The sequence below is a fragment of the Eleutherodactylus coqui genome, chromosome 12, assembly GCF_035609145.1.
Source record: "Eleutherodactylus coqui strain aEleCoq1 chromosome 12, aEleCoq1.hap1, whole genome shotgun sequence".
Classification (NCBI taxonomy): Eukaryota; Metazoa; Chordata; class Amphibia; order Anura; family Eleutherodactylidae; genus Eleutherodactylus; species Eleutherodactylus coqui.
The window spans coordinates 123,907,654-123,920,057 of NC_089848.1; the positions used below are offsets into that span (position 1 = coordinate 123,907,654).

Here is a 12,404-nt window from a genome sequence, read left to right on the forward strand (position 1 = left end):
CCTGGCACCCACCCAGGCAGTGGGTCCACAGGGAGTTTAACCTACATGTGTCCACTTGTAAAGAACCCCAGTCTGACTGGGGCATGCAGTGTGGGCCGAAGCCCACCTGTATTACGCACGACATTACTACCTCAGCTGTGTTGGGCAATGCAATGGGATATTTCTGTGTACCGCCGGTGGCTTCCTGGCACCCACCCAGGCAGTGGGTCCACAGGGAGTTTAACCTACATGTGTCCACTTGTAAAGAACCCCAGTCTGACTGGGGCATGCAGTGTGGGCCGAAGCCCACCTGCATTAAGCACGACATTACTACCTCAGCTGTGTTGGGCAATGCAATGGGATATTTTTATGTACCGCCGGTGGGTTCCAGGGAGCCACCCATGCTGTAGGTGCACACGGAGTTTTTAATACATCTGTACACTTCTAAAGAACCCCAGTCTGACTGGGGCATGCAGTGTGGGCCGAAGCCCACCTGTATTACGCACGACATTACTACCTCAGCTGTGTTGGGCAATGCAATGGGATATTTCTATGTACCGCCGGTGGCTTCCTGGCACCCACCCATGCTGTGGGTCCACAGGGAATTATAAATGCATCTGTTTCCACTTATAAAGAAACCCAGTCAGACTGGAGCATGCAGTGTGGGCCGAAACCCACCTGCATTAACCCTTTCCAGTCCACTGTGTGACCTGTGAAGACATTAGGGTTTAAGGCTGTACAGCTCCGTTGTTGGTAGACGTCCGTCGGGGTTCTCTTACTGTATATTGCCAGCCTCTCTGCTGTCGGAGCCTATCCTACGTGTCAGCTCATGCAGTACTGGCTTTAGCCAGCATATAGCGCCGTTGTATAACGGCAGAAAAAGAGTAAGCCCCCTAGGAAAACCATATACAAATTGGATTGGAAAGGGTTAAGCACAACATTACTACCTCAGCTGTGTTGGGCAATGCAATGGGATATTTCTATGTACCGCCGGTGGCTTCCTGGCACCCACCCATGCTGTAGGTGCACACGGAGTTTTTACTACATCTGTACACTTATAAAGAACCCCAGTCAGACTGGGGCATGCAGTGTGGGCCGAAGCCCACCTGCATTAAGCACGACAATACTACCTCAGCTGTGTTGGGCAATGCAATGGGATATTTCTGTGTACCGCCGGTGGGTTCCAGGGAGCCACCCATGCTGTGGGTCGACAGGGACTTCACAATAGGGAGTTGTACCTGCCTGTGTCTATGAATTAAAAAGCCCGGTCTGACTGGGGCATGCAGACACCTTGACAGAATGAATAGTGTGTGGCACATAGGTTCCCCATTGCTATGCCCACGTGTGCAGCTCCTGATGGCGGTGGCACAGGATTCTATTTCTCATTGCTTCTGTACAGCATTGTGGGCTATCGCTCCGCCACTTTTAAAGAGGGTCGCTGCCTAGCCGTGCCAACCTCTGCAGTGTGTGCCTGCGGTCCCTCGTCATGGCAGACGCACTTCTAAATAGACATGAGCGTGGTGTGGCATGAGGGCAGCTGAAGGCTGCCCAGGGACACTTTGGTGTGCGCTGTGGGGGGGAGGGGGGGCGGTTGGTCAGCATGTAACCCAGGAGAAGTGTCAGTGGAGTGTCATGCAGGCAGTGATTGTGCTTTGTTGGAGGTAGTGTGGTGCTTAGCTAAGGTATGCATTGCTAATGAGGGCTTTTCAGAAGTAAAAGTTGTTGGGAGGGGGCCCACTCTTGCCGGTATTGTGGCTTAATAGTGGGACCTGTGAACTTGAGATGCAGCCCAACATGTAGCCCCTCGCCTGCCCTATCCGTCACTGTGTCATTCCCATCACTTTCCTGAATTGCCCAGATTTTCACACATGAAAACCTTAGCGAGCATCGGCGAAATACAAAAATGTTCTGGTCGCCCATTGACTTCAATGGGGTTCGTTGTTCGAAACGAACCCTCGAGCATCACGGGAAGTTCGTTACGAATAACGAACACCCGAACATTTTGGTGTTCGCTCATCTCTATTTCTTATTTCATCAGCATTTGTCCCTCTCTCTATGAACCTGAATTTTATCTCTCTATAAAACAGAACAATAGCTAAGATATTAATGAGCAGCCAGAACATTCAGACTTTAAACAACATTAATCATTAGTAATGACAAGACGTATACTTCTCTGAGGATACGAATAGTTAAACACAGAAAATAAAACCTGCTAAGCGCTTCTAACAGCGCAACATTTTCTGCATTTTTAACCCTTATATCCTTAAAAGCCCCCACAGATGTGAATGGGGTATAACTTTCTTACATTTAGAAATTAGACATTACAAGAAGACTAAGACGTATAACAAAGATTAGTTTACATAACATCAAGACATACAAGACAAACAATAGTGGTTATTTGTCACATAATTGTCCACAGATTTTGCATGAACTTGCTTTATGTCCCAGAGGAACACAAACTATAAGAGGATTCCCTTTCTCTGATAACCCCTTACTGACGTATCTACACTTGCCTCAATCCATCTATCTAACCTATTTTTATCCAACCTTTTGACTATCTCTGAATCTTTCCCAAACTTGCTGGTCTAAGACTCCCAAAATTCTAAACACCTTACTACATTCTTCTTCCCACAGCTAAAGTGCCTTCTTAGTCTTTTACTATTTCTCTAGCTGATTTCCATATAGGCATACTGCTTGCCCTGTACGTTTCCCATATTGTGTGTTCTTAGAGCCCTCTTATCCCTTCTCTGACTCTATTTTTCCTCTTTTACAAAAGAAGATTTCCCCAGGAGTTACTATTTAAAGTTAGTCCTGTTCTACCCAGGCTTCTCGCAACCCAAAAGTTGTACCTGTATAGAGGTCAGTAGGGGGATTCCAGGGCTCACTACTGCCCCTTTAGACGCTTTCTGCAAACCTGTTCCTTTTTCTAAACCGGCGTCTCTGATATCTTTCATATGCTTTTTCCCGTACTGTTACCAGAACTCATAGTTAAAGGTTCCTGCTTTTCTAAGTCCTATCTTTCTATATTTTATACGCTTGTCTGCATACGTCTCCCCCTTCCCTTTCTCTTATGGACTTACCTCTTGATTTACCACTATCACACAGTATTGAGGATGCATACAGCTTCCTCGGATAAATCTGGCGGTCCCTTCTGCCAAGCCCGCAGCTGGCAGGACAACTATGGACTTGTTCCTCTGTTTTTACCTCAATCACACAGTATAAGGATGCATATAGCTACCTTCGGGTAAATCAGGCCAGTCCCTTCTGCCAAGTCCATAACTGGCAGGACACTTCTTTCTCACACAGACCTCTATTTCCCACTATTCATCACTAAGTATACAGGACCTTATATCACACAGTACACTAAGGACCCCTGGTCCCTGGTCCTGGAATAGTTTTACGGAACTACTACAGCAGTCTCTTAGACTACTTAGGGTGGTTTAGGGGACACCAGACCTCTCTTCTAAGGGAACTTCTGGTGATATTATAACAGATTCAGTAAAAGCAAATTATGGCTAAAATGACACAGACTATCAACGTACAGATTTCAACAATTACTACAGGCAACATGGCAATATACACACAAGGGTTCTTCCGTCTAGCACGGTTACTAAGAACACCGTAAATAACAGGCAGAAGCGTCCTATATAACATGCAGAAACTCACCTCCTGTCAACACGGGACTGAAGTCAGGAGAGCCCAGAGCTGGAGTGGCAAGTCAAGGGCTTACCGTATACCGGTGTTTTGTAGTTCTGGGGTCCCGTGGCCTCTGGTCCGGCTGGTCGTCAGGTAGTGTTGTCAGGTATCGGCTGCAGGTAAGGAGTTAGCCTCTGCCCCACGTGTCGGACGCCAAATAAACTGTCGGGGGTCTGTCAACGGAGACCAATGCGGATGTTGCCTGAGTCCAAATTAAGAGGAAATATTATATCGAGTACTCGTAGATGAGAACCACAAGAAGCCACTACACACACACAGTCTAGTGAAATCAGAATGAATTCTACTGCATTGCTGAACATTGCTAGTTTTTATGCAAGATGAAAAGAAGGCGTTTCCAAATGTTAACTGATACTTAGTTTCAAAGTACTTTGCTGACCAAGTCCTCATTCCAACAGATTACAATATGGCTGTAAATCAAAAGCCTTCTAAACAAAAGGTATCAGCAAAACTGTGTGAAGTGGACATCAAACAGTTACATAGGATCATAAAGATGACTCCATACTGTCTGAGTACATACTTAATTACACCTCTTCCCAGACCAGGATGTAATCTTAAAGTCCATTGTGTTAAGTTTTACCTTGTCTCCAAGTCTGATTTGCACATCAAAGAGGGGGCATTGTTTCTAGTTTGCACATAGAACTGGTTTTAGTCACCTACTTAGTATTCAGTACATTGTCAAAAGTTCAGACTTGTAGTCAAGATGGCTGAATGAAATCTAATTAATCATACATTTAGTATTTTAAAATCAATATTCAATTAAACGCTTGAATATACCTTTTGACATATGATTCTTTATCCAAGTTCTATAAGCAACTTTCGCAATGTTTTACATATTTTTCATTTCCATAATACATAACATTATATAACCAAATAACTAATGTCACATTTATTACACTGTTTCCTTATCTTTCTTATGTTAGGTTATTAAAAATATGATTGACCCCTGTCACCCCCAACCTAGACGTAACTACGTCTCTCGCAGCAACACGTGACCATGCCGAAGTCGCTGTGATTCTCATCGGTGACGCCGCACTACCACGCCTCCATCTTGAGGTCGGGGATGCCGGGTGACTCCACCAACGTCACCGAGAATGCCCCTCCCCTTTCCCCTCCCCCCTTCTTACGGTGCCGTATTACTATGCCCTAACCTGGGCTTCTATCTGATTATATTGACGTCATCAATGGCACCGCGCTACCATGCGGACGCCACCCAGATGGATCCCATCCACCATTACATGCTTATACTGCACCATATGGTGTGCGATCAACACTGGCAAGAGGATACCAACACCTGAGGGGTAAGATACTCTTGAGAGCTATATATGCACCTTATTACATTAATAATTGGAAGTTAATGCCCACTAGGGGAGTGACTGAACAGATCGCCCCCCCCCCCTTTTTTTTTCATTTGTATGCTTGCTATAAATAGAGGCAGTTTGTAATCTATTCTATATGCTTGAGAAAGGCTTGGCATAAGCCGAAACGCGTCGCATTACTGTAATTTTGTTTTAAATATATTAAATTTGACCTACAAGAATACGCCTCTCCCTACTGGGTTTCTGCTTCTTTGGATGTGAGGGGTGCCAGGAGATTGGGCACCCCCAAACAAGTAAGATCCTGATACATATTGATACAGCTTAACGGAGCACTGAAGTATTTTTTCTTGTCTTGATTGCATATCCTTTTCCTCCTTAAACGCATATGTTTGGAGTCATCTTCTGCTGCTCTCCCTCTGGGATATCTTAGGAGCATTGATCTTGAAATTACCAGATTCTGGTACAACAGGCTCACGTGGACCAACTAACTGACCGGTACCTAAATCTTAGGACCGGTCAGTTACGGTGAGTCCCCCTATACACCAGCCTTTCTGTTTTTTCCTTTGTATACCACTGGAGTGCCGCTTCTGATCTATATTACTTTATTAGAGTCCCATTAGTGAATGGGTTTGAGGGAGATTACTGAGTTCATTGCTCAGCTATATTCATAGATAGCAAATGCACCCACGGTCACGCATGCGCAGTGGGAACTCATGATTGATAGGGATTAGAGATTAGCAAGCATGCTCGGTAAAGGCAGATACTCGAGAGAGCATCGCTCTTCTCGAGTATCTGCATACTCGTCCGGTCAAATGCAGGGGGGGGGGGGAAGAGAGAGAGAGAGATCTCTCTCTCTCACCCCTGCTCCCCTCCGCTCCCTCCCGCCGCCCTTCCCCCTCATTTGCTCAGATGAGTATGCAGTTACTCGACAAGAGCGATGCTTGTTCAAGTATCTGCCTTTACTGAGCGTGCTCGCTCAACTCTAGTAGGGATCCCAGCAATCATACATTTATCAGTTACCTTGTGGATAGAAGATGCATGGCTTTCGGTGGGACTCCCCAACGTGTAGACATGTGACCTTCCCTTCAGACCCTAGTCATATAGGCCTATCCAGATAGCTCCACCTGCCGTCTTTATTATCATAGCGCTCTTAACCCTTTCCAATCCACTGTCTGACGTCTGAAGACATTCTGATTGAAGGCTGTACAGCTCCGATGTTGAAAGACATCCGGCAGGGTATTCTTACTGTATATTACCAGCCACTTTGTTATTGGGGGCCTCTCCAGCATGTCCCATACCGCAGTACTGGCTCTAGCCAGCAGATCGCGCCATTGTACAATGGCAGAAAGAGAAAGCCTCCTAGGAAACCATGAATCCAAAATTGGATTGCAAAGGGTTAAAGTGAAAGCTAGGAATTTATGATAGTAAATGTACTGTAGATTGCCATTTATATTTAGCAATGTAATACAACTAATCTTATAGAACTATAATCATATCATGTTACTGTATTTAAGTGTTATGGAATATTTGGCACCGAGGAAAATGAAGTGCTTGACTTTGATAATGCCAGACTCGCATGTCAGTCCTTAGGAGGAAATCTGGTCACCATAAATGATGATCTGGTGCAATGTAAGTAATGCGTAGAATAAATAATAGTTTGTGGGTGGATCGATCCCTGCAACCATTAGGTAAGAGTACCAGGCTTCTTTATAGATAGTCGGTCGGTCATACAACAGTTGCAATATATTGGATGGCATAAAACTTGTTTCTGGATAGCTTGTGACGTCAAGGATCTCTATTCAAGTATGCCCCACCATGTGGCCGTAAAGGCAGTAGGATTTTATTTAAACCAGCAAAGCAATTATTCTAGTGAGTTGAAAGAATTAATTATTGTGTCAACATTTTTTTTCATTTGACAACATGTATCTTTTACAGGTATTGGGAGCCCCGATGGGCTCTCGATTTCCACCTACGATAGCGAATCTAACCATGAGCTGGTGGAAGTCAAGATATATCTTTAGTGAGAATAATCCTATGTATGGCCACATGGTGTGGTATGGACGTTCCAGTGATGATAGGATCATCATATGGGAGAAACATAATGAAATGACAGATGCATTGATAATGTTAGAAGAATTCTCTGAATATATTAATGTGAACACTTTCAAACTAAAATTCATCAGTACTTATGAGAAAAATTAGACTTCATTTCTGGCTGTATGGGAATTGTATAGAAAAAACACTGCAGGAAATACAACACTTCACGCCGAGAGTGCTCACCCGGGGCATGTCATTGAGGCAATACCCACAGGGGAGTTGATTAGGGCTAAACGTGCATGCACCACACTACTGGGTTATAATACAACACAGAAGGAAATCAAACAGGGATTGGGGGAGAGAGGATACAATGATTCATTATTGAAAGGACCAATTAAAGTGGATTCATTGAAAAGGAAAGATCTAGTGGAATAAAAAGAGGATCCACAAAATGAGGAATGTTTAATATTCTCCACAACACCTAGTAATGATTTTAACAAGATCAGAAAGCTATTTTATAAATTTCTCTGGGTATTGCGTCAAGATAAAATAACGGATAGCGTTTTAGATAAGGGAGTCAGGGTTGTGGCAAAAAGGACAAGAATTTGGGGGAAGTGTTATCCCCAAGCCTCTTTTCCTCACATAAGTAAAACACAGTGGCTACAGTATAAAGGGTTTGTGAAATGTGGAAATACCCGTTGTAGTGTGTGTCACCTGGCAAAGAAGTGTCATAAATTTACAGGTAGCATGGAAAGAAAGGAATATACCATCAGTAGCCACATAAACTGTGATTCTATGAATGCGCTGTATATTATTAGGTGTACCATATGCAACAAACACTATGTAGGTTGCACTACTAGAAAGTTAAGAAGAAGAATAAATGAGCATGAACGGCACGTAAAAAATTCAATATTCAATGTGACACGTGAAGAACCCCAGTTTTACCCCCTAACTCTGACCAATCAGGATATGGCCTTACAGGGATGCCCTACTGTTTCTCAGGATGTAGTCCAAGTACAGTGGTAGCTGACACTGTTATAGGTCCACACCCTCAGGTACTTCGCCAGGGCCTAATCGGATTGTCTGGTTGGGGCAGATGGCACACTTCAGTGTAAGAATGAAGCCAGAGGTCGGTTCACAGAGAACAGGTTCAGTATGTCTAGGCAGGCCAGAGGTCCGGGCTGGCAGCCGACAAGCGTAGCTGGTATAGTAAGCTGGGGTTAGGAGCAGAGATGGGAACTTAGTCTGAAAACCAGAGTCAGAATGAACTTTATAGAACCTTGAGAAGACCAAAATGTCCACAATACTCGGGCACTCTCCACAGGGCAAGGATTCCTAATATAGCCAAGGATAGTAGTTGATAGACAGAGGATGAATTAAGTTGGTGAACTCTGGCCCTTTAATTGCACAACCAGGCACATGCATGCACCCCTCAAGCCGCTGTCATAGAACAAGCAGATGCTAGAACCATAAGGTACATACATAATACTGTCATAGTATACACTGTATATCCCTCAGGTACTGCATAAGGTACCTGAGGGAGTCTAATATTGCCTGAACCTTGCTGAGGTGGCTTTCCCAGTCCCGGCTAAATATTATGATGTCGTCTAAATACGCTGCTGCATACTTCTTATGGGAAGCTACGATTTTGTCCATCACCCTCTGGAATGTTGCGGGGGCTCCTTTTAGTCCAAAAAGCATGGTCACATACTGAAAACACCCTTCTAGGGTAGAAAAAGCTGTCTTTTCTTTTGCGTCGGCCGACAGGGGAATCTGCCAGTACCCTTTTGTGAGGTCTAGTGTAGTCATATACCAGGCTGAGCCGAGTCTGCCATTCAGTTCGTCAACCCGGGACATTGGGTACGCATCAGATTCGGAAACTTCATTAAGCTTCCGGTAATCATTGGAAAAGCGCCATTCCCCTGACGGTTTCGGCACTAAGACTATGGGGCTTGACCATCCACTTGTGGATTCCAATGACCCCCATTTCAAGCATCCTTTTTACCTCCTGGGAAACTACTTCCCTGCGGGCTTCAGGGATTCTATAGGGTTTTATATTAACCCTTACATTAGGGTCTGTCCGGATCTCATGTTCCAGGACCCTAGCGCGACTGGGTTGGTCGGTAAACAGATCCCTATTCCTCTGCAAAAATTCTTTGCTTTCTTGTCTCTGGGATTTCTTCAGGGTTTCTGCTATAATCACGTCCTGGATATTACCCTCCGTCTCCGTGACCAAGCAGGGAAAACCCAGAGAATCCCGCTCCTTCCAGGGTTTTAACAAATTTACATGGTCAATTTGGATGGGCTTTCTCCTACCTGGTTGGAGGACTTTATAATTGACCGTCCCTACTTTTTCCACCACCTCATATGGTCCCTGCCACTTGGCAAGAAACTTACTTTCTACGGTGGGGACTAGCACTAGCACCCGATCCCCTGGGTTAAACTGTCTGACTCTGGCTGCCCGATTATAGACAATAGCCTGCCTTTCCTGCGCTTGGAGGAGCTGTTCTTTTACTAATGGCATTATCTTGGCAAGTCTCTCCTGCATTTGGGCCACATGTTCAGTGACACTCTTATGTGGGGTGGCTTCGCTCTCCCATGTCTCTTTTGCTATATCCAGCAATCCACGGGGTTGTCGTGCGTACAATAGCTCAAAAGGAGAGAACCCCGTGGAGGCCTGTGGTACCTCTCAAATGGAAAATAATAAGTACGGAAGCAAACAGTCCCAATCTTGGCCATCCTTTTCTACCACCTTCTTTAGCATATTTTTTAACGTTTTATTGAACCTTTCCACCAGCCCATCTGTCTGGGGGTGGTAGATGGAGGTGCGCAATTGCTTAATCCGCAGCAACTTGCACAGTTCCCTCATCACCTTCGACATGAATGGGGTCCCCTGGTCTGTTAGGATCTCCTTGGGAAGCCCCACCCGAGTGAACATCTGGAACAATTCTTTACCGATACATTTAGAGGAAGTGTTCCTCAGAGGTATTGCTTCTGGATACCTGGTGGCGTAGTCCACGATTACAAGAATACACTGGTGACCTCTGGCTGACTTCACCAGGGGTCCCACCAAATCCATATCGATTCGCTCAAATGGTATTTCTATTATTGGTAATGGTACCAACGGGCTTCTGAAGTGCAAGATAGGAGCAGATATCTCGCACTGGGGGCAGGATCTACAGAAATCCTCTATTTCTTTATGGCACCCCGGACAGAAAAACCTCTGTAGAATGCGTTCCTGTGTTTTTTCTGGCCCTAAATGACCGCCCAGTATGTAAGTATGGGCTAGGTCAAGGACCGTACGCCTATATCCACCAGGTATCAGAAGTTGTTTTATCACTTCATTATTTACTTTCGTTACCCGATATAACAATTCATTAATCAATTCAAAATGAGGAAATCGCACCTCACCCCCTGCCTCTTGGGGTACACCATTAATCACAGAGATATTTTCTTGTGCATTCTTTAAAGTCAGATTATTAAGCTGTGCAGTTCCAAAATTATCCCTGTTCACCTCAAGGTCAGGTACCTGGGGTTCCGGAGTGGGTTCCTCAGAATCAGTCAGTCCTGCAAAGGGAAATTCGTTATGCTGATGCTGAACACCTCCCGTGGTGCTCGACGTGTCGGCTCCGCAAGGCCGTGCCACCTCCGCCCACAGTTCCCAAAACAATGGGAAGTCCTTCCCAATTATCAGTGGGTAGAGTAATTTGTTAACCACCCCCACCTGGTGTACATAGGTTCCGCGCACTGTGCCTATGGTCACCTGGGCAGCCGGGTATTCTTTAGTGTCCCCGTGTATACAGACCACCCCCAATCTTCCCCGGGGGTCAAGTCCAGTGGCAATGAAATCATGCTCCCTGAGTCCAGCAAGGCCGACACTTCCACACCATTCACTGTCACTTGACACATCTGTGGCTGGGTGTCTCTGTGCACCCCTGTAGCGCAGGTAGAATGTGCCACCAAAGAACAGTCCCGGCTATAGGAGCATTCCATGGGTTCAACTTGAGCTGGACAATGGGCGGCGATATGCCCAGGACGTTGGCACTCCCAGCACGTAACGGGGTTGACCAGGTTTCTTTGTACGGGCTCCAAATCTCTCTGGTTCCTTTGCTTCCTTTCTGAAATGGATTTGGCGCTGTCTCTCCAAGCGTCTGCAGGACGACCAGGAGGCCTCACAGCCGCCGTTGTCTCTTCCGCTGCAACATACCGTTCGACCAAGCCCACCAGGTTGTTGATACTTTCGGGATTTCCCTGGGCCACCCATCGTTGGATAGGCCTGGGCAGAGTCTGTATAAACCGGTCCATCACAGCCTTCTCTACTATTTGTGTAGGCGAGGAGGTTTCCGGCTGTAGGCATTTTTGGGCTAGGTGCAAGAGATCAAACATTTGTGACCTGGAAGGTTTGTCTTGGCTATACTTCCAGTGATAGACTCGCTGTGCCCGGACTGCCATGATCACTCCCAGGCGAGCCAAAATCTCAGTTTTTAGCTTATTATATTCCCCGGCATCCTGTTGGGGCAAGTCATAATATGCCTTTTGTGGCTCCCCAGTGAGATATGGGGCTATAACCTCCGCCCATTGTTCTGGTGGCAGTTTTTCCCTCACTGCCACCCTTTCAAAGATGGCCAGGTAAGCTTCCACATCATCCTCCGGGGTCATTTTTTGTAACGACCCCCTTATAGTTTTTAATATGTCCATGCTAGGGGATGACTTCTCCTCTTTTCTTTTAGTCTCCATTAGCATCGCCATCTGACGAATCAGCAATTGATTTGTTTCTTGCTGCTGTGTGCTAGTTACTACTGGCTGTTTGATTAACTCCTTCATGGCTATGGCCACCGTTTGTTTTTTTCTCGGGGAGTCTACTACTGTCAGTGCCTTGAGGTGTTTTATTAACTCCTCCAGAGCTATGGAAACAGTTCGTTTTTTCCCCTCTTAAGTCTCTTAATGCCAGCGCATCCTCCACCACTTGTAGCACAGCGGGGGTTAAAGAGCACTCCAAACCGTCACTTTTCTTTTCTTTAGGTTTATTTACACAGTCTTTAACAGGCAACAAAAAGTAACTGGGTCTCCAGATAAATAGTAAACGATAGCAACAACAAAAAAAGTCTCTGTTCAGGATTAACCCTTTTTAGTCCGGAGGTAACGCAGGTAAACTACTCAGCTGAGGAAACCATACAAGTCCTGGGAGGTGCACAGACCTGTGGATGTCCAGAGCGCCGCTGGTCCTTATGCCCTCACTCTCAGTGGCTCTAGTCCAGGGGCAGACTTATCCCCTCCAGGGGTCCTGCTGCATCAGGTAGCGCCTTGTCCACAGTGCCTGTCTTTGTTAACAGTGGAGGTTACACCAAGCAACTG

At 45.7% G+C, this 12,404-nt stretch overlaps 1 protein-coding gene across 1 annotated transcript in view; it reads left to right on the forward strand.

Annotated features, from left to right (window-relative positions):
• LOC136586785 (macrophage mannose receptor 1-like) overlaps positions 1–12,404 on the forward strand; it is a 359,197-nt gene that overhangs the window by 203,397 nt on the left and 143,396 nt on the right. The window contains exon 21 of the mRNA XM_066585009.1: positions 6,527–6,641. Coding sequence (XP_066441106.1) covers positions 6,527–6,641 — 115 coding nt within the window. The remainder of the gene's footprint in view (positions 1–6,526; positions 6,642–12,404) is intronic.